This window comes from Procambarus clarkii, chromosome 10, assembly GCF_040958095.1.
Source record: "Procambarus clarkii isolate CNS0578487 chromosome 10, FALCON_Pclarkii_2.0, whole genome shotgun sequence".
NCBI lineage: Eukaryota > Metazoa > Arthropoda > Malacostraca > Decapoda > Cambaridae > Procambarus > Procambarus clarkii.
Window position 1 is genome coordinate 33,897,457 of NC_091159.1, and position 26,944 is coordinate 33,924,400.

The 26,944-nt window shown below is 43.6% G+C and overlaps 1 protein-coding gene across 2 annotated transcripts; it reads right to left on the minus strand.

Moving 5' to 3' along the window:
* Positions 1-526: 526 nt before the first annotated feature.
* Positions 527-26,000, minus strand: LOC123745637 (uncharacterized). Of its 2 annotated transcripts, XM_045726392.2 has the most exons (3): positions 25,043-26,000; positions 18,045-18,192; positions 527-7,840 (listed from the first exon to the last, which is right to left on the minus strand). In XM_045726392.2, the coding sequence occupies exons 2-3, from the start codon at positions 18,164-18,166 to the stop codon at positions 6,919-6,921; spliced, it is 1,044 nt and encodes a 347-aa protein (XP_045582348.1). In that variant the 5' UTR covers positions 18,167-18,192; positions 25,043-26,000; the 3' UTR covers positions 527-6,918. The 2 variants fall into 2 exon arrangements, with proteins under 2 accessions (XP_045582348.1, XP_045582357.1); XM_045726401.2 differs by lacking the exon at positions 18,045-18,192.
* Positions 26,001-26,944: the final 944 nt, after the last annotated feature.

Here is a 26,944-nt window from a genome sequence, read left to right on the forward strand (position 1 = left end):
ACTTACCCCTATCCACCTGCTCTCCACTTTGCACAAACCACTGATTGACTCAATAACCTCCTGATTGACTCAATAACCTCCTGATTGACTCAATAACCTCCTGATTGACTCAATAACCTCCTGATTGACTCAATAACCTCCTGATTGACTCAATAACCTCCTGATTGACTCAATAACCTCCTGATTGACTCAATAACCTCCTGATTGACTCAATAACCTCCTGATTGACTCAATAACCTCCTGATTGGCTCGACGAGCAAGCAGGAGCATGCATGACAAGTAATTTTGGAAATAGTAAATTTCCACTGCCTGGCCCCACTCCTGACGTGAGACAACAACACCCATTTTTGTTGTTGTATCTTTCAAACTTCTATTAAAATGATGTTCATGAACATGGGCTGGACGTGATGGGTATATACACCAACTTTATATATTGATGCACATTTCCAAGTAAATGTGTTTTGTTATTGTCTTCAAGGGAACGTGGGAGGTGACACGATCAACGTGGGAGTTGTGGTGTATATAGGGCCAGCCTCCGCCCGTGGGAGTTGTGGTGTATACAGGGCCAGCCTCCGCCCGTGGGAGTTGTGGTGTATACAGGGCCAGCCTCCGCCCGTGGGAGTTGTGGTGTATACAGGGCCAGCCTCCGCCCGTGGGAGTTGTGGTGTATACAGGGCCAGCCTCCGCCCGTGGGAGTTGTGGTGTATACAGGGCCAGCCTCCGCCCGTGGGCGTTGTGGTGTATACAGGGCCAGCCTCCGCCCGTGGGAGTTGTGGTGTATACAGGACCAGCCTCCGCCCGTGGGCGTTGTGGTGTATACAGGGCCAGCCTCCGCCCGTGGGCGTTGTGGTGTATACAGGGCCAGCCTCCGCCCGTGGGCGTTGTGGTGTATACAGGGCCAGCCTCCGCCCGTGGGCGTTGTGGTGTATACAGGACCAGCCTCCGCCCGTGGGCGTTGTGGTGTATACAGGGCCAGCCTCCGCCCGTGGGAGTTGTGGTGTATACAGGACCAGCCTCCGCCCGTGGGCGTTGTGGTGTATACAGGGCCAGCCTCCGCCCGTGGGCGTTGTGGTGTATACAGGGCCAGCCTCCGCCCGTGGGCGTTGTGGTGTATACAGGGCCAGCCTCCGCCTTTTGCGAGTCTAAACTGGTTGGTTCATTTTTCTCTTCCGTCTGTTGTACTGAGAAGAGTGTTACAATAATAATTTAATACCGTGTGTGTGTGTGTGTGTGTGTGTGTGTGTGTGTGTGTGTGTGTGTGTGTGTGTGTGTGTGTGTGTGTGTGTGTGTTTACTCACCTAGTTGTACTCACCTAGTTGTGCTTGCGGGGGTTGAGCTCTGGCTCTTTGGTCCCGCCTCTCAACCGTCAATCAACAGGTGTACAGATTCCTGAGCCTATTGGGCTCTATCATATCTACACTTGAAACTGTGTATGGAGTCAGCCTCCACCACATCACTTCCTAATGTGTGTGTGTGTGTGTGTGTGTGTGTGTGTGTGTGTGTGTGTGTGCGCGCGCGAGAGCGAGAGTATGCACATCTGCGTTAGGATGCATATACAGTATACATGACTCATGTGTTGCAAATGAACATTCACAACTATACGTTAATCCGGTGACAGTTTACACTGAGCAGATGTCCACCACAATCACCAGCGTGCGAGCCTTTGGCCTCTTTCTTCGAGTCCACTTGGCAGACCCTGTCCCCTGTATCGCCGTAGCCAGGCGTAGACTTAAGTAAGGCCTCCGGACGCGCGCGCGATATGTTTTGATTCATCCTGTCGCGTAGGAATAGTCCCCAAACGTGACGCTTAAACCATTCATTCACAGAAGTTGTGTAATTCCAACTGCAATGCTGTCGAATGAACGCATTCATCCATCGCATAAGAGAGCCTGTCACGCGAGGCTATGCAGATCATTCATTCCTCAGATGATAACAATAAGAGGCTCGAACACAACACTATGTACCTTGATCATCGCTGTCCACTGTACAAAAAAGCTAACGTTCTGACGTCCGTATCCAAAACCAGCAGTAATAATAATAAAGGAATACTGTACTATATTTTATCTTAAGTGGATTAGCTAGTTTGCATATACATTTATATATATATTTGCAATGATAGAAGAAAGATGTGAAATATTGAAAGAGCTAGTATTATATATTTTCCTAGTTGAGTCTCGTAATGTTGGATATGACCACGTGATGGTATAATATGGGACCTACTTGCTGTATTGATAAGTCATATAAGAATGACCATTCCCTGATAGGTCAGGGCCGGCATTAAGCCAATGGGAACAATAGTGACAAAATTAGGGCCCAGCGTCCAAGGGGCCCCGCGTCCAAGGGGCCCCGCGTCCAAGGGGCCCCGCGTGAGGGTAATCTACTCTAATGTTATTCAAGTAAAAATGTCATCTAAACCTGTCAAGACTCGCCATGAACCAACACAAACACGCACGCTAATGTTCATATCTGATGAATTATAACAAAATACAAATGCGAGTCAAACATTATATATAGTTTTTTTTGGTCATTTCGGGGATGAAAGCCACTTTTTAAAGTTTCGTTTGTTTTCTTCAACATCGTCTAGATGTGAACTAGAGACTAAGGGACAGTGGCAGAAACTATTTAAGTGAGGCTTGACATGTTTGAAAGAAAGATGATTTTTATTATAAAAGTTATTTTTTTTTCATAAATCCAATAAAAAGATCATTTGTTTCCACCAATGCTCTTCAAGTATTTTTAATGTCCTTTTTTTCTAATTAAAAAATTTAAATTAATATTTTTACTAAATTATTTCACTAAAACAGACCTTGGCTGTGAACTTGGAGGTCCCCGCCAGGAACGTGCCCAATACTGTCCTCTGGCATGTGTATAATCATACACACGTATACAAAGTGTATACACATATTCAGGAGAATACACACATATACACACATAAATGCATACACGTACAAATACACAAATGAACATACACATACATCAACAAAATCATACACCAATATAGACAACATGTAAATAAATACACACATAAACAAACGTATACATACACAAGTCCACGTACAAAGAGTAAATACACATGCACTTACACCCAAACAAATGCAAACATATGCACGTGCAGCACACATATTAATATGTGTGTACGTAAAATATACAAAAATCAAATGCTCTCCACACATACCCACACACACACACACACACACACACACACACACACACACACACACACACACACACACACACATTATTAATAATAATAATTACAATAATCATCTAACAATTCGAAATAATTAAAGTAACAACGATACTGTATTAATAATAATAAGCAATGAGCTAATAACGAAAACAACTGCAGTAAGATTTTTTTTATGATAATGTTCACTGTATAATTTGTAATTATTATTATTGTTTAAACAATGCACAGTAAATCCTCTCGTAACACTGTAAAAGTTCAACGAATAGATCAAACCCTGAAACAAATAGATCAAACGCTCAACGAATAGATCACTCAAGGAATAGATCACTCAAGGAATAGATAAACACTCAATAAATAGATCCATCTCACCAAGGATGGTAGACCTCTGACCGTCAACGGGTCCAACAGACACCGGGCGTCAACGGGTCCAACAGACACCGGGCGTCAACGGGTCCAACAGACACCGACCGTCAACGGGTCCAACAGACACCGACCGTCAACGGGTCCAACAGACACTGACCGTCATCAGGTCTAACAGATAACGACCGTCAACGGGTCCAACAGACACCGGCCGTCAACGGATCCAACGGAATCTTCGCTGGTCCAGATTCATCAAGCCTTGACGCAACCTCTTACGAAACATGTGCATCTTCCCTCAATCCTGATGCCTTTGTTTTCACTTATTAAACAGTTTATGAGCTCCGACCGAGGCACCACGGGGTTGTTGATAACAAAAAATAACTTTAGAGTGTGAAATTTTCAAGCTCGTAAACTGTTTAATAAATGTAAACAAAGTTTCCATAACTAAGACAAGATTTTCAGGGGGCCAGATCACGAAGCAGTTAAGCAAGAACTTACGAACGTGTACATCTTTGCTCAATCTTTGGCGGCTTTGTTTACATTTATTAAACAATTTACAAGCATGAAAACTTCCGAATCAACTGTTGTTATTGTTATAAACAGCCTCCTGGTGATTCAGAGCTCATAAACTGTCAAATAATTGTAAACAAAGCCGTCAAAGATTGAGAAAAGATGTACACGTTCGTAAGTACTTGCGTAACTGCTTCGTGAATCTGGCCCCAGGTTTCGGATGCGATTGTGTAAATGCTTGAGGAATCAGGGGTAACAGAAGGTAAACAGTGGTACTTGTACAAGGTCCACCTAGTATGTTCTCAATTCTAGACCCTAGAATGTTAAGCTCAAAATTTTCAACTTTTCATAGAAAGATGTAACCAAATCTATATAATTCAAACGCTAAATAATAAACCCTTTTTGATATGTTCGAACGTCATCAGTTGTGAGTCGTGTGAAACCGATTTTCATTCACAAACGGGGTTCTGAAGCATTTGATCTTTGTTTATGAAGTCCGTCCTCATAAACAAAGGCCAAAGTCCATTCCATGCACCCGCCAAACCCTCTATTTATGAATGAGAAACGGTTTACACACGACTCACAACTGATGACGTTCGAACACTTGCAGAACAAGTGCTTCGCTGACGACTTTAGTTCGAACAACAACGCTGTAAATGCTTCACCCACGATTAGATTATCTTTAGACATGTTAAACAAATACAAATAATCGCCAACAGAACCTAAACACCTAACCTAACCTAAATGTGCACAATATGCTAATATTTAATAATATTAATATATATTTGAGAAAAGTTCTGTTTTGAATGAACAGAATGTTAAAATTGATGATTACGTCTTAGGGGTCGACCGCTGGATGGAATGGACTTGGTCTGAGGACGGGTTACAGCATGAAGAAGGGGTCGAACCCTGCTACGGGATCCCGTTCGTTGTGTTCAAATAAGTTTAAGTTGATTTTGTAAGCACATTTACCGAATGAGCACTGTTATACATACCCAAATACACAGAATATATCAAATGTATCCCGGTCATGTATGTCTAAATATGAGGTAGACTTGAATATACTATCATATACATGTCATTACGAATACAGTGTTTATAAAGTGCGTTTCAACAAATAATATGCATAAAAGTCCAAATATACTTTTTAACAAATACGTCCATACGTATGCAAATATACTTCATACCAAATATGTCCATACGTGTCCAAATATATTCCAAAATAAATACGATCATATGACCAAATATATTTTATAACAAATACCATTAAACTTTCATAACAAAACGGTTCAAACATGTTCAATAAACTTCAAATCACACTTCATTCATACGCCTCCCAACATACTTCTTAAGGAATACAGCACGTCTAATGCTGGAGGAAACATACGAGACTTGGACAGCCAAGCATCAACGAAATATCAATTTCAGTAATTGGTTAAATTTTTGCTCAGTTCAGTAATTGGTTCAGTTTATTGCTCAGTTTAGTAATTGGTTCAGTTTATTGCTCAGTTCAGTTTATTGCTCAGTATAGAGATCAGTATAGAGCTTCGTTAGACCATCACACATATTTTGAAGAGCCAAGAGTCTTTTTTTTGTTCACGCTGATTTTTGTTCACAGATTTCCTTTTTTCGTACAACACATACAAAATACAAAACAAATACAAATATTTGTTGTTAAGCTTAACAAATACAAATACATGATGAACATAATATATATACTCGTACAACATATTTTGTTTCATAACTTTTTGATTAGATTTTGCTAATTAGATTATCTTTAGACATGGTAACGACTGTGATATTAACAACCTTATTATTTACAGAAATAAATCTGCGACCAACAACCATTAAGTGCCACTTAACTGCTAATTAAAGCTTCCCGTTCATGGTCAGTCACGGTAGGATTACCTTAACATCTGCTTGATTAGCTTAACATCCGCAGTATTGTCATAACAACTGCAGGATTAGTTTAATAACTGAAGGATTATGTGAAATATTAATGCATTATTTTGATTATGGGAGAACTTGTGAGGTTTGGGATAACCCGAATAATTTATCTATTATTTATGGTACCATAGACCCTGTGGGATCACGCGTACCGCAGACCCTATGGGACCACGGATCCCACGGTACCACAGACTCTGTGGGACCACGGATCCCACGGTACCACAGACCCTGTGGGACCACGGATCCCACGGTACCACAGACCCTGTGGGACCACGGATACCATGGTACCACAGACCCTGTGGGACCACGGATCCCATGGTGATCGTGAATATGCTACATATCCGTTACCTTCGCATAATGTGGTGTCGTGACCTTGGTATAATATGCGGTATATCTGTGCACTTCATATACTCGATGGTGCTTGCGAATGTACGATAGGCTAAAAGGAATTTGGCATACTTTAAGACGGTATAAAACAAGGGAATCAATGTCATAGGTCATGGTTAAAGCCGAAAAGAACCCCTTAGGTATTGGCTTTGGTTGAAAGACTCGGAGGGGCATTTACCACAACATTATCTGGTTTGAAAAAGTTTGGGTTTCGTACTTGAATGTTGACGTGGTGTGGCACTGTTGCGTCACACGACCACAAGTCACTAAATGGATTGAATAATTAGTTTAGCGATGTGGTTGTGTGGGTGTAATACTGTGGGGATTCTGCAGCACCATCCCATGTAGCCTGTGGTGTGGCTGGCCCAGGTGTGTGCTCAGTCCCTCCTGAAGCCGTGTCACCTGTGGTGTGCCAGGTCGGGCTTTCTGCTTAGTCACATTCACGCACGACTGCTTGCTTGAGCAGGCACAACTACACACACACGGGACTCATTAGTCACATACACACACGAAAGCGCTGGGTGTCACTGAACTACCTCATATGCGGGCGGGGGTGTCTCGCAGCGTCTTGCTGTGGGGGCGTGTGTGGGCGTGGGGAGCAGTATGGCCAGGTGGTATGGTGGCGGGTCGCTGCCTGCGTTGGAGGCCTGAGACGCCTCCGGTCTCGGCGTCGTGATGTCGTACGACCTTAAGATGCCGCTGAGAGTCCCTCGCGAGGCGTGGGTGTGCGTGCGCCTTACTCTGTCCGGCGCGCCCGGCGTCTGTCCGTTGACAAGGAGATCAGGCGTGGACATGGACACACGGACTAGCGGGTAGGACATGTGGCGTGGCAGCCGACGGCTGGTGAGAGGTGTTGGCGGGAAAAAATGGCGCCGGCGTGACGGTGACACCGTCTCAGTGTCAAGAGCACAGCCTCGAGCATCGTCCTCGAGGTTGAGCCGGTGGAGGAGGATGGCTCGAGTCTTAGTGTGGAAGAGAGAGACGGAAAAACACACGAGGAAGAGGAGGATGATGACGAAGAAAATGCCAATTAGTTCTCCTCTGTAGTCGAAGTTTTTAAGGTAGAGATGGGCGGGCACCAGCAGCATGGTGATAACTATGAACGCCGCCCACACGCACCAGTTGATGCCGCCCATCCTGAACATGTTGAAGTTGTCGGGGATGTGCGAGTACACGGAAGAATTGGCTGAGGTTCGGCGGGAGGCATGGGTGGAGGGGGGCGGCACACTGAGGCGCGCCAGACACGCCTCCTCCCCAGGTGTGGTGGCGGCGGCGACGTCTTCGCCTAGATTTACACGGACGCTCTCGTCGTCCTCGTCGTCGTCGTCGTCGGGGGTTGGGCGCGAGGCAGAACCGAGGCGTCGGCCGCGTCCCAGCTGCTGCCGCCCTCCACGCCCCTCCCCGCACCGCCGGGTCTCCAGCTGCATCGACTCGATCTGCTGGAACCTGCAACAGCACGAGATTAGCAGCTGTAATGTATTGTTAATCTGTGTCTCTTAGTCTCATTTGTGTCTCCCTCAGTCTTCAGGTATCACACGACTCTAACATTATCATATAAATGTCTATCTCAACAATTCTATTTCTTTGTTGCAAACGTCCATACAACCATCTCTCAGTCACATCTATTAATTTCCACCATTATCAATTGCCTCTATGTACAGTGATCGCTTGCTCTAAATTGTCAATTTGTTTGTAATGTTATTTATAATAAAAATAAAGGGAATTATCGAGAGAAAGCGCCAAGCCATTACGACTATATTACACTGGGAAAGGGGTCAGGATTAGGATTTGGGAGGGGACGGGGGGGGGAGGAATGGTGCCTAACCACTTGGACGGTAGAGTGTCCAGCCCCTTGGACGGTAGAGTGTCCAGCCCCTTGGACGGTAGAGTGTCCAGCCCCTTGGACGGTAGAGTGTCCAGCCCCTTGGACGGTAGAGTGTCCAGCCCCTTGGACGGTCTACCGTCTACAGGAGGAGTTTATTTTACAGTACTGATTATTAGTGATAATTATTATTTATTAAACCGCTACTTTTCTCTAGTGATTTATCTTTTATAATATTTGTGGTACTTCTGGTGTTACTTATTCTATAGAATTCGTGCTAATTTTATCAATTGGTTTTTGTTCTGAAATATTGATTATTTAGGTGTTACTTATTCTTCAGTGTCGCATGTTATATAATGTTATTTGCTATGTAATGTTGTTATATAGTGTTATGGTTATATTGTGTTACTTTTCTTGTGTTACTTGTTCTTGTGTTACTTGCTCTTGTGTTACGTGTTCTTGTGTTACGTGTCCTAGTGTTACTTGCTCTGTAATGACCGCTTACCCTGCCGTATTAACCGCGGCCTTTATTGTAATAACCCAATGTTTCCCAGTATTAATCCTGTTATCTTGTTATCTCTCGTGATCGTAATATACGCTCTCTGTTGTACAACTCTGTCTCTCTTCACTCAATACCCCAGCTTAACACTGTTACAGTCCAGCATGACCCCTCACTGGACTGCCCCGTATATAAGAGGAATATTAAATGAGGAAGATACACCAAGGACAAGGGTTATTAGTTTAAAAAAAAACAAATAACAAAACACATTTACACTGCCACCACCTTCCTGACCCACCATACCTGAATGTGTCAATCACTGATCCCCCAGGAAGGCAAGGAATCAGTAACCATGGGACTCCGGGTAATATGAATTTCAGTAATAAATTTTGGAAAATTAGTTTGTGTAATTTACGTTACTAATTTAAATCCAAGGGCAACTTTAGTATCTATTAATAGTAGGAGAACCTGGGGGCTTCCAATACAACACCTAAAAATGACAAAGTAGCAAAATATATCAAAGGGGAGTTAGTGAATACCACTGGACAAGCTATACAATTTATTTTATGAAACGTAAATTAAGACAATTTGAACACATCACCTATTCTATTTCCCTAGAGGCACAATGGATATTTACCGAGGACACGAAACTCAAGTGCTACTCTACCTTAAATACCCGCACTACGGCCACGATGTTGATGGCTGCCCTCAGCCCCGAGGATACGGGCTTGCGGCCCTGTTCCTAATACACTCCCAAGACACACTGATGAAATTTAGTTTTTCCAACTTATTGCTGGGAAGGATTACTCCTCCCACCATCTAATACAGCCCCAGGGCTCCACCCATTATTTTGGCCCTGGCCAACCATTTAACACGTAGGCCTGAGGTCTGGCTCTCTAGGGCCAATAAGGACTTGGCCCTTATCTCAGGCCAATCACCTTCACTGATCTGTCGTGGAAGCTACATGAATTTCTGAAGATTGAGTCAGCTCTCCCCAGCTAAAGAGAAGAGGGACAAGGCGCGTCTATGGAGCCCAGGCACCTGCGAGCAATGTTTACAAAACTGATAATTTATGTTCAAGCCTGTCTCCTCTAAGATAGGAGTAGGGACATTTGACTCTGCCTGGTATGGGGAAGGCCGCTGCTGAGAGGGACAGAGAGGGATGAGAGGGGGTGGAGAGGGAAATATCTGAGTGGGGAATTGAGTGGGAGAAGCCAAGGTATCCACGACCACCCTACCCTCAGGTCAACCTCTTGACCCTGACAAATGGGCGACAGGGGGGGGGGAAGAGGAGGAGACGAATGACGGCCAAGGGGAGGGGAGAAGGAAGGAGGGGAGAGGGAGAAGGAAAGGAGGGGAGAAGGGGAGGGAAAAGAGGGGAGAAGGGAGAACCAATGATCTGAGCCCCAGATCATTACAACTCCCCCTCCTCGGAAATTAAGAAATTTGTGTGTAAAGCAAGTTACACACACTTTTCTTATCCAGAAATCCTGCCCTACCCTAACCATTAACTCCAAAACAACATTTTTAACCCAACACTATTTTCAACCAATGCCTCAAAACAAAAGAAATTATCTAATCCTAACTAATTCCATCCAATACTCCAACAACAATAACGGCATACCCAAAAGGTGCGCCCCAGCATGTATTTATACCTATCAACACAACAGTAATAATACATAAAACATAAGGACAGAGACCGTCCCTATAATCCTGGCTGTCCACTTGGATGCAGCCCCGTACCCTTCCAACTACCTGGAAGACAAAATATCCTATACCTGTCTCGATATAGTAACAAATAACTGGAGAAATCCCAACCTAACAATTACTAACTAGCTAAAATCAGCTGATAGCCTTCAGCTAACCCAGTATTCCACCCGGAATAAAGATCAAACACATCACACAAAACATTAAAAAAAATCAATGTCATTAAAAAAAAATCAGTCATTAAAAAATAACAAAATTATAAAATTATATCAACATGGAAGAACACTACCTCTCAGGGACCTAGTGTTCCACTCCACACCTGTGGCAACTGTCCACCACAGCGCATCCAAATCTTAAAATCTAAAGAAAAGACACAGAAATATTTTTATTATTAAAAAAAATCATGTCCACAGACATGTCCACAGACATGTCCCTTAACCAACAACACTCTGGATATAAGTTCCTCAACTCCTAATATCCCAGAGTTCATATTCAAGTCCACAACAACAGCGGGTGAACACATTTGTCAGACTGTGTACCACACCCTTATTGTTCAGTAAACCACAAAAAAATATATGTATAACTATCAGTATCTAGGATCTAGAAAAATCTAGATAAAGTTTCCCACTGATCAACGTTTCTAGAGATCCTACTAGATGGTTCTCAAACCAGTTCACTCATACAACTTATCTAGAGACAGGGTCATTGTCTAATGTTCACTTTCTAGATTTATTTCTCGATTTCACTAGTTCTAGTTTTCAATATTTAATACTGGTCCAGAGAACTTTCCGAAGGTGTATAGGTGATTACTATCAGATGGAAAATTAAAAGTTGAACTGTTCCGAGTTACCACAGTTTACTATATTAATAGCGTTTATTTTTATATGAAAACTTTTCTATAAATATTTTCTCTCGTTCGTTCCTGTTGACATTTGGTTGCTGTAGATTCCGGCGACTACCTCATGTTGCTTGAAGATCCTGGTCGTCTGGAAGTTCCATTTCCGGCCTCGGCCAACTACGGACAGTACAGGGGGTCTCGTACTACCCGCACCTGACTTGAGTGACAGCTGACAGCTGGCGGCTGTCAGCTCAGGTGGACCCCGCTAACAGGAACCCGGGTTCACCTCTTCTTCTCGCTCCCCAAACAGTCTTGATGGATTGTTGTTAACCATGGCTGCCACAGTAGAGCACAGCTTCGACGTATCACGATGTCTCGCGTTGGTAGTGAGGTTCGAGTGGCGTTGAAGAGGGTGGCATGGTGACAGGACAGGTGGGCCCTGCCTCAGCTCCTGGGCGACGTCATCTACCGGCGTTTACTTGTTATCCCGGTACTACTGGGCCGGTACACCTTCCGTGCAACCCCTCGTGTAGCTGAACTTGGGCCGAGGTACAGGATTGTACCTCATCTGGCGATTCCGCAAGCACTCTGTAGGGGTAGTGCTGTTCGTACCTGAGACCACCGCGTTGCATCTTGGTTTCCACAGACGACGCAACCACAGGTTTTGATAAGAGCTGACAAGTCCTTGCAATTAGCGTTCTTCTTCGTAGACCACTCGTCTTCCACTTCCGGTTTTCCCGCAGTCTTGACTACGCGGCTGGTGGGCGTGGTTGGTGACCTTGAGACAGCTAGCCCACGGTTGTGATGGTGACTGGACTCTGCTCCGTGATGACAGCATGGCTGGACTGGGACAACCTCGTTAGTGACGTGAGGTGTCGGCCGGGTGACTGTACGCCAGTCACCCCTTCCGGATAACCCATTGACGAGTTACCGGGTACAAGGGGGGAGGACTTTATGTAACGTGCCTCAGACCCCGATCTTATCAGCCAGGTGGGTCATCCCCAGACCTGCTGATCTCGATCCTTGGTTCACGTGTGACTGGGAGGCTGGAACTGGTGTACCATCAGACCTGAGAAAGACAGACAACAACAAATGGCGGAAGCATGGATATTACTCTGAGGTATAGGTAGTTGGAAACCCCAGAGCAAGGCAAGTATGCTACCTGAGCCATGTACATCAGTAAATACACACCAGTGCCTCTACAGGATAATTATTATGAAATTACTAAACCTGACTAGGGGAGATCATTACCAATTTACTGTACAGCTCGCGACCTTGTTACCATAGGGTGACAAGATTGAACTTGACTACTGATGAGGTCTGACAGGAGGTCATCCTCATCATCTGACTCAGCACTTGGATCATTAGACAGGTCAGGAATTAGACTTGCTGAAGGCAGCTCTAGTTCCTCCCTCGCGTGATAAGGTTTTAACTTATTAATGTGAATCGTTCTCTCAACTTGGTCTTCAAAAATACCTTTAATAACAAAATTAACCGGACCTTTTCTTTCAATTACTCGGTAAGGGCCCCGCCATCTAGGTGCAAGTTTCCTACTCTGATTGGCAGGAGCCGCCTCATTAACTCTCAACACAAGACTCCCGACTTTCAACTCAAGAGGTCGTACCTTTTTGTCATAATGCTGAGCATAGCGGTCTCGTGCTGTCTTGGAAGCCCTGGCTGCAATTCTCCATGCATTTTTCATCTTATTTAAAACTTCTGATGGGTAATCTTCCCCATATACAATATTATGTCTGTTAAGCAGACCTGATGGGAAATTACATGAATGACCTGTGAACAGCAAAAGGGGTTGGGTGTTAATGGATCGATGGATGGCAGTGTTCAGAGCCAACTGGACATAGGGGAGTTGTTCGTCCCACGAATTTGCATCATGCTCTGCAAGAATTGCAAGCATATCTTTAACTGACCGGTTCGTCCGTTCTGTCATGCCGTTAGCCTGAGGGTGATAAGCCGTAGTGAATGCTGAAGTGGTTTCTACAATTTTACATACTTCTCTAAAAATATTCCCATTAAATTCCTGACCTCGGTCAGAAACTAACACTTTAGGGGGACCAAATACAGTGACGAACCTATCTAAGAACGCCTTTGCAACAGTTCGTGAATCCTTCTGAGGCAATGCAATCAGTGTGGTGTACCTGGACAGGTGGTCTACCAACACCAATACGTAACGGTTTCCTGAATGACTGTGATGCAGATCAATCAGATCAGCCCCCACCCGATCTAAAGGTTCCAAAATTTCTGGGAATTCTTGCAATGGAGCTTGTACCTTAAGGGTACCTTTCCTCCTTTGACAGTGACCACAGGACTTAACGAAGTTAATGACCTCTGTTAACATACCGGGGAAGAAAAAGAGTGACTTGGCTTTCATGTGAGTTTTAAAAATCCCCGGATGACCTGCAATCTTAGACGAATGTGCGAGTTTCAACGCCGACTTCTTCAACACCTCTGGGATAACCAACTGAAAAACGGCACGATCCTGCTGTCCCTTTACATAAAATAAGACCCCATCCTTCATTTCAAAATCATGAATTGCTAAATTACGTTTCTTCGACGGATATTTTCCTCCCTCCAAAAGTTCAATAATTTCCTTCCACCTTGGTTCGTTCATCTGGAATTCTCGCATTTTCTCACTGGAAATATTTTCAATGTTAAGATTTACGTTAATAGTAGCAATGTTTCTACTCAAAGTGTCTGGTACAACATGTGATGGCCCAGGCTTGTAAAGTATTTGGAATGAGTGAGCAGCTAGTTCATGAGACCAACGGGACATGCGAGGGCACTTAGTTCTTTTCTTAAAAATATGAGTCAAAGCCCTGTGATCTGTATAAATGACAAAGTGACGTTGGAAAAGATACGGTTCAAAGTACCTGACACTTTCTACCACAGCCAAAGCTTCCCTATCCGTTGCAGAATAGCGGACCTCCGGACCCTTAACCTTCCTGCTGAAATATGCCACTGGGTGAGGAAGATTGTCATTATCACGTTGCATTAAGCACCCACCAATAGCTATGCCACTGGCGTCAGTGTGTACTTCCCACTCCTTATCAAAATCCGGTACTGCCAAAACTAGGGTGGTAATGAGTTGACTTTTTAATTTTGCATAAGCGTTATCATGCTCAGGTTTCCAAACGAATTTAACATTTTTCTTAGTAAGCTCAGTTAACGGTGCTGTTGTACTTGCAAAACCCTCAATGTGGCGACGGAAATATCCGGCTGCCCCCAGAAACCTTCGAACATCCTTTGCTGTCTTAGGTGTAGGCATGTCAGCAATGGCACGACAGGAGTCTGGGTCAGGTCGGATCTCGTGATCGTAATATACGCTCTCTGTTGTACAACTCTGTCTCTCTTCACTCAATACCCCAGCTTAACACTGTTACAGTCCAGCATGACCCCTCACTGGACTGCCCCGTATATAAGAGGAATATTAAATGAGGAAGATACACCAAGGACAAGGGTTATTAGTTTAAAAAAAAACAAATAACAAAACACATTTACACTGCCACCACCTTCCTGACCCACCATACCTGAATGTGTCAATCACTGATCCCCCAGGAAGGCAAGGAATCAGTAACCATGGGACTCCGGGTAATATGAATTTCAGTAATAAATTTTGGAAAATTAGTTTGTGTAATTTACGTTACTAATTTAAATCCAAGGGCAACTTTAGTATCTATTAATAGTAGGAGAACCTGGGGGCTTCCAATACAACACCTAAAAATGACAAAGTAGCAAAATATATCAAAGGGGAGTTAGTGAATACCACTGGACAAGCTATACAATTTATTTTATGAAACGTAAATTAAGACAATTTGAACACATCACCTATTCTATTTCCCTAGAGGCACAATGGATATTTACCGAGGACACGAAACTCAAGTGCTACTCTACCTTAAATACCCGCACTACGGCCACGATGTTGATGGCTGCCCTCAGCCCCGAGGATACGGGCTTGCGGCCCTGTTCCTAATACACTCCCAAGACACACTGATGAAATTTAGTTTTTCCAACTTATTGCTGGGAAGGATTACTCCTCCCACCATCTAATACAGCCCCAGGGCTCCACCCATTATTTTGGCCCTGGCCAACCATTTAACACGTAGGCCTGAGGTCTGGCTCTCTAGGGCCAATAAGGACTTGGCCCTTATCTCAGGCCAATCACCTTCACTGATCTGTCGTGGAAGCTACATGAATTTCTGAAGATTGAGTCAGCTCTCCCCAGCTAAAGAGAAGAGGGACAAGGCGCGTCTATGGAGCCCAGGCACCTGCGAGCAATGTTTACAAAACTGATAATTTATGTTCAAGCCTGTCTCCTCTAAGATAGGAGTAGGGACATTTGACTCTGCCTGGTATGGGGAAGGCCGCTGCTGAGAGGGACAGAGAGGGATGAGAGGGGGTGGAGAGGGAAATATCTGAGTGGGGAATTGAGTGGGAGAAGCCAAGGTATCCACGACCACCCTACCCTCAGGTCAACCTCTTGACCCTGACAAATGGGCGACAGGGGGGGGGGAAGAGGAGGAGACGAATGACGGCCAAGGGGAGGGGAGAAGGAAGGAGGGGAGAGGGAGAAGGAAAGGAGGGGAGAAGGGGAGGGAAAAGAGGGGAGAAGGGAGAACCAATGATCTGAGCCCCAGATCATTACAGCTCCTGTGTCACTTGCTTCTGTGTCACTTGCTCCTGTATCATTTGCTACTATGTCACTTGCTACTGTGTCACTTGCTACTGTGTCACTTGCTCTTGTGTTACTTGTTCTTGTGTTACTTGCTCTTGTGTTACGTGTTCTTGTGTTACGTGTTCTTGTGTCACTTGCTCCTGTGTCACTTGCTACTATGTCACTTGCTACTGCGTCACTTGCTACTGTGTCACTTGCTACTGTGTCACTTTCTGTGTCACTTGCTACTGTGTTACTTGCTACTGTGTTACTTGCTACTGTGTCACTTACTACTGTGTTACTTGCTCCTGTGTCACTTGCTACTGTGTCACTTGCTACTGTGTCACTTGCTACTGTGTTACTTGCTCCTGTGTTACTTGCTTATGTGTTAGTTGCTCTTGTGTTACTTGCTCTTGTGTTACTTGCTCCTGTGTTACTTGCTCATGTGTTAGTTGCTCTTGTGTTACTTGCTCCTGTGTTACTTGCTCATGTGTTAGTTGCTTTTGTGTTTCTTGCTCTTGTGTTACTTGTTCTTGTGTTACTTGCTCATGTGTTACTTGCTCTTGTGTTACTTGCTCTTGTGTTACTTGCTTTTGTGTTTCTTGCTCTTGTGTTACTTGCTTATGTGTTACTTGCTCATGTGTTACTTGTTCTTGTGTTACTTGCTCTTGTGTTACTTGCTCATGTGTTACTTGTTCTTGTGTTACTTGCTCATGTGTTACTTGCTCATGTGTTACTTGCTTATATGTTACTTGCTCATGTGTTACTTGCTCTTGTGTTACTTGTTCTTGTGTTACTTGCTCATGTGTTACTTGCTCTTGTGTTACTTGCTCTTGTGTTACTTGCTCATGTGTTACTTGCTCTTGTGTTACTTGCTCTTGTGTTACTTGCTCATGTGTTACTTGCTCGATCATGTTTTACTTGCTCGATCATGTGTTACTTGCTCTTGTGTTACTTGCTTTTGTGTTTCTTGCTCTTGTGTTACTTGCTCATGTGTTACTTGCTTATGTGTTAGTTGTTCTTGTGTTACTTGCTCTTGTGTTACTTGTTCATGTGTTACTTGCTCTTGTGTTACTTGCTCTTGTGTTACTTGCTCATGTGTTACTTGCTCATGTGTTACTTGCTCTTGTGTTACTTGCTCTTGTGTTACTTGCTCGTGTGTTACTTGTTCATGTGTTACTTGCTCTTGTGTTACTTGCTCATGTGTTACTTGCTCATGTGTTACTTGCTCTTGTGTTACTTGCTCGTGTGTTACTTGCTCTTGTGTTACTTGCTCTTGTGTTACTTGCTCATGTGTTACTTGCTCATGTGTTACTTGCTCTTGTGTTACTTGCTCTTGTGTTACTTGTTCTTGTGTTACTTGCTCATGTGTTACTTGCTCTTGTGTTACTTTTGTGTTACTTTACATTAAAACCTAACTCCACTTTGGCCACCATTCAAACTCTAAGTGTTATATCCGAGTCACAACATGAACCCTCCCCCTTCGGCACCCTACAGGGGGCAACCACCTATGTACGGGGGGATGTCTAACTGATGGGTCACTCGTGTACAGGGGCGACCGACGGCTGGACCTAACGCTGCCCGGGGAGGACCCACTAGTGTACGGGGGTAGCCAGTAAGAGGTAACCCACCTAATGTTACACGAAAGTGGAGATGGGGGGGTGGGGGAGCAGGAGGAAACATCGTGTGTACGTGGGTAAGCAGTGGAAAAGGGGGTAAGCATGTGTGTGTGTGTTTGTAGAAAGGTGAGCAACGTGGATGCGAGGCGCACATGTGAAAAGGAATTCATCGACAAGGAAAGTCAGACTCCCATCATGTTACATGGGGTGGTAATCAACAGGAAGGGTGGTTACTATGTGGGAGGTCGATCAGAGGGAAGGTGCTGAATCACCCATGTACGTGGGTGACCAACAGGTTAAGGTGGATCTACCCGTGTGCATGAATGATCACCGGGAAGAGGGAACCCACCTACGAACACGGGGGCAGGGTAATTCCGCAGATATACAGGGTGATCAGTGAGAAAAGGAGAACCCCACCAGTGTATGGGGGTAAACAGATGGGAAGGTAGGAGGACCCACCTGCTTACAGGGGTGAGCAACGGGTGAGGAGGGGACCCACCTGTGTACAGGGGTGAGCATGGGGCGGTAGCGAGGCTTGGGACAGTACTGACGGGCGGGCCGAACTAACGGAGCCGCGCGCCGCAAGCCGCAGACACTCCTCTTGTCTATCCAGAAGTGCATGTTGACTTTCCTACGGCACCAGCAGTCTGCGGGGGTGGAGGAAGCAGGGGAGACCAGCTGGAGGGGCGTTTATACCTGCGTGCTTGTGTTGTGTTGGAAGTTTTTTGTGGTTGATTTTAGACATGCATGGAGTTAGGCGAACACACAAGTGTTCACGAGTGTACGTAATGCGCTCACTTAAACGTGCACCGAAATGCACATACAAGCGTACATCAAATGTACAAAGATGCCAAGGCATAGGACGCATGCTGAGAGATACACCCGTGAGGACGGATACACACGTACAAACACTTACAAATAAAAACATACAACAAGAACACGAAGAAAAGAAAGACTGGAAAAACAGCGTTCAAAAGAATCTTCAAGGCATTGAAACAACCAATTTACAAGACTCCTGATTTTCTGGTCAGGTCGCCGTGACTTGAAGACGGAGGAGAACACCGCCCTGGCCCGAGTTTCGATCGGGGTTGACTGGCGAGACAGACCTGAGTGATTCAATACCAGCACGCCAACACAGGCAGGTAGACAACGGAACAGACGACAATACACAGTGACCGAACAACACTAAACCGAAAGAATTACACTGGCCCCAAGCTCACCCTACATTTCAGGATTGACACACACTCATATATTTGAAAGATCCTAAAACTGCCACTCAAATACCCCCCTTTGTCTTAGGATATGACAGACGGACCGACAGTCAGAACCCAGGAAGACAAACTAACGGAGCACTGAAGAAAGTAAAGCCTCCAGATCATCTACGACATTATATGTTTGAGACGATACGTTGAAAAATAAACACACATCAGCGGCGTATGCACGGCTGGCTAACATCAGAAGTGCCTTCAGAAACCTTTGTAAAGAATCCTTCAGAACCTTGTATACCACGTATGCAAGACCAATCCTGGAGTATGCGGCCCCAGCATGGCGTCCATACCTTGTCAAGAACTAGACGAAGCTGGAAAAAGTTCAGAGGTATGCCACTAGGCTAGTCCCAGAACTAAGAGGCATGAGTTACAAGGAAAGGCTACGTGAGTTGCATCTCACTTTGCTGGAAGACAAAAGATCCCGGGGAGACATGATTACCACATACAAAATTATCAGGGGGGGGGGGGGAAGGATGGGTAATTCAAGTTAACACGGGTTTTACTCACACAAGGGGACACAGGTGGAATCCGAGTACCCAAATGAGCCACAGAGACATTAGAAAGAAATTGTTCAGTGTCAGAGTAGTTAGCAAATGAATGCATTAGGAAGTGATGGATGTGGTGGAGGCTGATTCCATACACAATTTCAAAAGTAGATATAGAGCTCGAGAAGCTCAGAAATCTGTACACCAGTAGATTGACGGTTCAGATGCGCGACCAAAGAGCCGAACCTCAACCCCGGCAAGCACAACTAGGTGAGTACCTTCCTCGGCCTGTTAAACTGTCACCCCATTGCCTCACAGACATCCATATACCTATTCTCTTGCACCCCCCATTTTTACCCCTCCCCTCCACTGCTGACCGATAACCCCGAACCCATCCGGAACCCCATCCCTATACCGGAAACTAACCGTTTACGGGACAGAAAAACAATTAAGACTGAAGATCTGTTACACCAATGCTGATAAACTGTCAAATATAACAAACTCCAGGAAAAGACTAGGGATACAAACCCCTGTTGTCATAGCACGAGACCAGACTAAATTAAGCCTTGACATGATTAACAATGATTATCCCCCACGGTTATGCCAGATAATCTGAAGTGAAAGATTTCGAAGGGACACCTCCTGGTCAAAAGAAATAAGTTTTCAAACGATTTCCTGAAAGAAGGCAAACAATTACAAGGAAACCATCGTGGGATCATTCCCATAGAAGGTGAGAGAGGTCGTGGCTGCCATCAACAAGGACAAGAAGGGAGGGATTTATCAGGGGAAAGCGCCAAGTTATTACGCCTGTATAACACTTGGAAAAGGAGGGGGGGGGGGGGTTAGGATAAGGATTTGGGATGGGACGGGGGGGGGGGGGGGGAAAGGAATGGTGTCCAACCACCTGGACGGTCAAGGATTGAACACCGACCTGCATGAAGCACGACCGTCGTTCTACCGTCTAGCCCAATTCTAAGCCCAAGAGAAATATAAAAGACCGAGGCAAGAATATGAAATTTCGAACACAGTATACATTAATATCATCCAAAAGGTAGCTGAGAAAGCCTTAGACTGAGATCTAAGCGGCTAGCAATACGGAATTTCAATCATGACAAAACAGAGAGGAAAACTATGGACCTGAAGATGGAAAAAAAGACATGGAGAGCAAAGCTTGTAGAAAGGGTAGAAAGAAACTTCCTGATGCAACATGTCAGGAAGCAAGCAAGAAGAATGGGTGGTGATCCGCCAGCTAAACAAATTTGAGCTTCATGCAGAATTTTATAGACATAGAAAACATTTACATGAAATGCCACAAGGAGCACCGAGTGTAAGTCTGTGAGCAAGTTTTAGTCTTCGAATATGTAGTGACAATGTAGGCCATAAAATGAGCTAAAAAAATATAAAAAAAATAGTGTAAAGCTTGCATTCCAGAAAGGGGAATGTCAGGATGGAACATTCCTACAGTGAATCACGGAGAGATATAATTGGCTACGTAAAGGGAGAACTCAAGTGGATGGAAAAGGTTCACTCCAGCATTGACGGATAAGAATGCCAAGAAGAGCTTTATCCCATGGTTTAACAGTGCCGGGAGGCAAAGAGAAGAAGCCATGTAACAAACTAGCTGTTGTGGGAATGATCTAGAATGTTTTATCTCAGACAGAGGAGTTTGGGGAGATTGGAGTCAAGTGGTAGTGACCTGACCCTGGAAGCACAAGGCGCATCCCCCTGGGAATTAGCAAGTCTGGGTCACAAAATGGCTGGCACCCTTTGTCTCATAGCAACGTATAATGAATCATTCTATAGTATTCACTTATTTAGAGAAATTAGTCTACATTCAAATTGTATAATATAACTGGTTATAATATAAAGAGTATTCTAATTATTAGGAGAATGAGTTAAGTCACCATCAGTGACGTCACGAGCCAGGACTAGGCTGTAGCGCGGAGTGACCTCGGCGACCTGGCGGTCACAGGTCACCAGAGTTTCCACATTCAGTAATTCTCAAAGGTCAAATAGCCATTTTGTAATTGGGAATAGCTCTTCCCTAAGATGCTTGTGTAAGTAACTTCAGTTAAAATAATTCAACTAATCTGAATCATTCAGTGCAACAGAGGTTAGTTGTTAAACTTAAGCTTGGCTAAGTAACTTGGTAAACTAGGCGGAACAATACTCTGCTCTGGGCTCCTGGGTAGAGGAGCATCGGAGAGAGGACAGTGTGGTATCCGGAAGCAACCCGGGAAAGGTGTCCACTTCACCTCTCCCCAAGACCTTAGCACAAACATCTAGCTGGTCGCCAAAAAGGTAAAGTTTGCTCGGAGTTGTTATAGGGAACAGGTCTTCTCATTGCCGATATGGTCAAGTAGGAAGTGTTCAGGTTAGGGAGTGCATTGATTTAGATTTTGTTTAGTTTTTGAATAAACCATTTAGTTATTAAATTGTCTTTTTTATTATTTTCCATTTTTGTGTAATTTATGTGAATTGGTCCGTACCACGTGGGTAGCCGGCGAGGCCGAGTTGAGTTGGGCGCCGATTCTAACACCGAATCATAATTCAGTATTCCCTTTGATTATTAATTAATTCCACACTTACGGATAGTAAAATAGTACAAATAGTAAATACACACACAAAATAGGACAAACAAAAATCGCTGAACTATAGACCATCATCACTAACGAGTATCATCATAGTGATACTATGGTCATCATAGTGACCATCATCACTAACGAGTATCATCATAGTGATACTATGGTCATCATAGTGACCATCATCACTAACGAGTATCATCATAGTGATACTATGGTCATCATAGTGACCATCATCACTAACGAGTATCCTTTACAAGATGCTACAGAAACTGATTCTACACAGGCTGTAGATCACTTAGAACAGCTAAATTTTGTCTTAAAAAACCAGCTCAATTTTAGTTAATAAATGGTTCTTGAAACACTTTCGAGCTCGACAATAAGATGACAAAAAGAAGAAAGGGATGGGCCGACTGCATGTTCCTCTACTTTCATAAAGCATTTGCTATTGTCCCATACAAGAAACCTCTTCTCAAACTAGGGAAACAGTCTGGTGTATCGGGAAGAATCCATATGTGGGTATGGGAGTACCTTTCATGAAGGAGGCAAAGAACTATAGAGAGAGCGTAGATACCAGAGTGGAGAGAGGTTAGGAGAGAAGTATCACAAGAGTCGGTGTTACTCCCCATCATGTTTCTAACAGAGAGCAAACGGATTCTTAGACACTCTGAAGTGAGTTAACAAGTGATTGTTAGAATTTAACTCAGCCAAATGCAAAGCTATAAGAATAAGAACAGAGGAACGAAAAGACCTGTACAGCAGCATGAGATGAAGGGGAGACAGATTATTGCATCAGAAAAGGAGAAAGACCTGGGAGTAAACACACCCTGAAATCTAATGCCAGAGGCACCATCAAGCAGAATAACGCCAGTAGCACACACACACATCTGGCCAGCGTCCATGTACCATGCAGTAACTTACACAAATGATCTTTACGTATATGTTTAGAAATGTGTATGTTTATCACTCACAATGTTCCGTAATATGTTTGCGATGTGTGTCATATATATATATATATATATATATATATATATATATATATATATATATATATATATATATATATATATATATATATATATATATATATATATATATATATATATATATATTTCTCACTGAAGGGGGTGAGAATAGCTTGAGCTACCTCATCCCTTTGAGTGTATTTATACCTCAATAAACTTATTTCAATTTCAATTTCAGTGAACCTTCTGAGTCATATACAAAGCTTACGTGAGACCAATTGCAAATGCAGTCGCTACATGGCACCATCACCAGGGAAAGAACAAGTCAAAACAAGAAATGTTCCAATGAAAAGCAACAAGGCTCGTTCCTAAGCTGTAAAGCTTGAACTATGAGGAAAGACTGAGGGCACAGGACCTCACCACGCTGGAGGAGAGGACTTATAAGGAGAATATGTCATATTATATTCTAAGGGAAGCCTACAAAGTAGACTAAGAATCATTGTATAAATGAGCCACAGATGTTAGAAAGCAATTTGTCTAGTGTTTGAGTTGTCAGTAAGTGGAATGGGTTAGACGAAGAAGTCGTTAAAGTCCAGTTCAGAATGTTATATATGTAGAAAAGCGTAGACACTAAGCACAACATTAAACAAATATTCTGAAGGCGGAGCTAGAAGCCCAACTCGTCCCAAATCAAGTCATGCTTTGTACAATTGGCAAAAGGTATTAAATAACTGCAAGAGCCTAACCAATAGTGACAGTCATAATAAGTATTAATGATTGGAATAAAAATTGGTTCTTCACATATAATAATGTAAATAATTTCAGTAAATTACAAAGCAATAAAGAAATAATGTTAATAACAAATATAGTGAGGACAACTCCAACAAATTAATACTTCGACAATTACAAAAATGTGTTTGTGAATGACCTATCAATAAAACTCCATGGAAGTTCAGAAACCGAGCATTGCTATATATAACTATATAGAAAAGAGAATTTCTAACTTGAAAACTTGAAATCTTTAACATAATAATAATTCTGACAAATATAATGATATTCTAATAGTATTATTAATAATGATTATAAATGAGAAAATCAGTAGGAGTCACTACTGAGAGGATTCGAACCCATGCACTGAGTACTCCCAGGTAGTCCTCCACAAGGCTCTTGCTGAGTTTCTTAAATTTACATCACATTAATGTGATTTCTTTGGTCAATTATCATAAAATTAATAAAAATAATTGTAGTATGACACATACGGTATGTATCTTTCATTCCTGGGCAAAATATTGGGGCATACACCTGTATCTGTAAATAGTTAAGACTAATACAAGATAAACTAGAACCCTCTGCACTTGTACGGTAAATACATCAACAGGCGCCATTACTAACAATAAGGTATGGCTATTGGTGAGAAGCAATAATGAACAGGTGAAAGCGATAGAAGCCACAGTGATTCGTCTCAAATGTCAACAAGTCAAATAAATTCCTATTATTTTATCTACACTAGTGTCATGTGTCGTGGTGTCAAGTCTGTGGTCCGGGATGTCACCGGCGGCTGCTATGGTCGTCGCCACTTGGGATGTCCCTGAGCGCCGCCACTTGGGATGTCCCTGAGCGCCGCCACTTGGGATGTCCCTGAGCGCCGCCACTTGGGATGTCCCTGAGCGTCGCCACTTGGGATGTCCCTGAGCGTCGCCACTTGGGATGTCCCTGGCGGCTACTATGGGCTCGCTACCCGTCCCGTGAGAGCGACGGTGCCTAGCAGACCCGCACCTCATCACTGTTCCCGTGTTGTCAAGCCTCCAGGTAAAATTGACAACATTTGATGCTAATGCGTGTCTGCATCTAAATATAGTACGTACTGTGCTTCACAACTACTCTGACAACTACAATCAACTCAATAAACCATTGTAACTTGCTTGGCGAATGTACTCATTTTGTGTCATAACAGATTGAAAACTCCCACGACCTTCTCAGTATTAACAATTTCATGCAATCACAAATTGACATAGCTAAGTGAACACGGGCGCTGTTTCTGTGTTTAATGTGTGACTGTAGCCTACCACCGCCGTCCACTGCATTGCTGCGGGGAACATTATTGACAAATATGAGTCAAGGGCTGCTGGCTCGGCGTCAGTGTAGTCAATAATAAACTAATTAAGTGTGTATGACAAGGGGAACTATAATGACTTACTTCATATTGCGGTCACACCGAGAGATTTTGTGGTCGGCATGGCGACCCTGAGACGAGGAGTTTGTGTAGCTCATCCAGCGACACGGGGCTATGTCATGACACTATCCTGGAGAGTGCAGATCATTCAGTGACACGGGGCTGTGTCATGACACTATCCTGGCGAGTGCAGGTCATCCAGTGACACGGGGCTGTGTCATGACACTATCCTGGAGAGTGCAGATCATTCAGTGACACGGAGCTGTGTCATGACACTATCTTGGAGAGTGCAGGTCATCCAGCAACACGGGGCTGTGTCATGACGCTATCCTGGAGAGTGCAGATCATTCAGTGACACGGGGCTGTGTCATGACACTATCCTGGAGAGTGCAGATCATTCAGTGACACGGGGCCGTATCATGACACTATCCTGGAGAGTTCAGATTATTCAGTGACACGGGACTGTGGCATGACACTTTCCTAGAGAGTGCAGGTCATCCAGCAACACGGGGCTGTGTCACGACGCTATACTGCAGAGTGCAGGTCATCCAGTAACACGGGGCTGTGTCATGACACTCCTGGAGAGCACGTCATTCAGTGAGAAGGACTTTTTCACCACACAACACTGGCACCTGCCCGCTACTCTCTCCCACTCATGCTGGCGTAGCTGGCGTCGTGTGGACTTTTTAAAAAAAATCCACCTCTTCGGTCTTTGTGCTAAACGGGGGAGTAAAGACAGATACGAGGACGATAAGGAGAAGGAGAAGGAGAAGGAGGAAGAGGAGATACTGGTGGAAGGAAAGTCTGTTAGGTTGTGATGTGGGATTGCAGGTCTAGGCGCTCCCGTTGCTGCGAGTGACTGGCAGCTCTCGCGCTTCGATTAAACCCACATGTCTATTAATACCACCGCCGGAGACAGGTAGGCATTCGCCTCTGACAAGCCATCTTAACACACCAGTCTTACGTGATGGCCGACATTACGTCTTTCGCGACCTTTTGTAATATAATTTAAATATTATGCGGCAACTCCACATACGGACGGACAAATCAATGTTTGGAGTGTTACAGTACCAGAGAGGTTTCTGGCCGCTCGTACTATCATAGAAAACGAAACGGTGTCGGAACCAAAGAAAATGAATAAAATAAATAATGCAGGATAAACATCATAGTTTCGCAAACAAATTAACAAAATAATTACTTTTCTTAGTTGTTTACTATAATTTATTAATATTTACTTTATTGCCACCATATCTAGCCATCATCGATAAGCTTAAAAGGCTGCCTCCGACTATCGGAATAAAAAACAGAATGAATTTACGCACTCCGTCATATAAACAATATATTTATTTATTTATTTATTTATTTATTTATATACAAGAAGGTACATTGGGTTTGAGAGAATACATAGCATAGTATTTACAATCTTTTTAAAGCCACTAGTACGCGCAGCGTTTCGGGCAGCTCCTTAATCTAACAGATAATTTAAAGTAGGTAAATTCTAGCAGAATTAATAAAATGATAACAGATACATTGCAAGAAAAAAATTAAATGAGAGAGTAAGTATAGTAAAGCACATTGGTATATTAAAGCTCTGATTGATTACATTGACAGCTTGATTGGTAATTTAAACAAGACTATTAGACACCATACAGTAGATTGATACCACATAAAATAAGACAGCAATGATCACAATGGTAAAGATGTTCGGATTGGGTACATAAGGATTGTAAAGATGTAAAGATTGTAAAGATGTTGTAAAGATGTTCAGAGTGGGTACATAAGGATTGATATAAAGTTCATTAAAACATACATAATAAACATTACATTTTATATAGTAATAATTCTATATACATGCATTGCAAATTTTTTATAAGGCCGTTGATCAAGCTCGGGAGAATATTAAAACTATCATGTGGGTAAGTTTTA

Coding starts and splice junctions, on each gene's coding strand:
- LOC123745637 (XM_045726392.2), bottom strand. CDS start 18,166: ATGCACTTCTGGATAGACAAGAGGAGTGTCTGCGGCTTGCGGCGCGCG. Junction 7,841..18,044: donor ATGCTCACCCCTGTACACAG/GTGGGTCCCCTC, acceptor GTGCTGTTGCAG/GTTCCAGCAGATCGAGTCGA.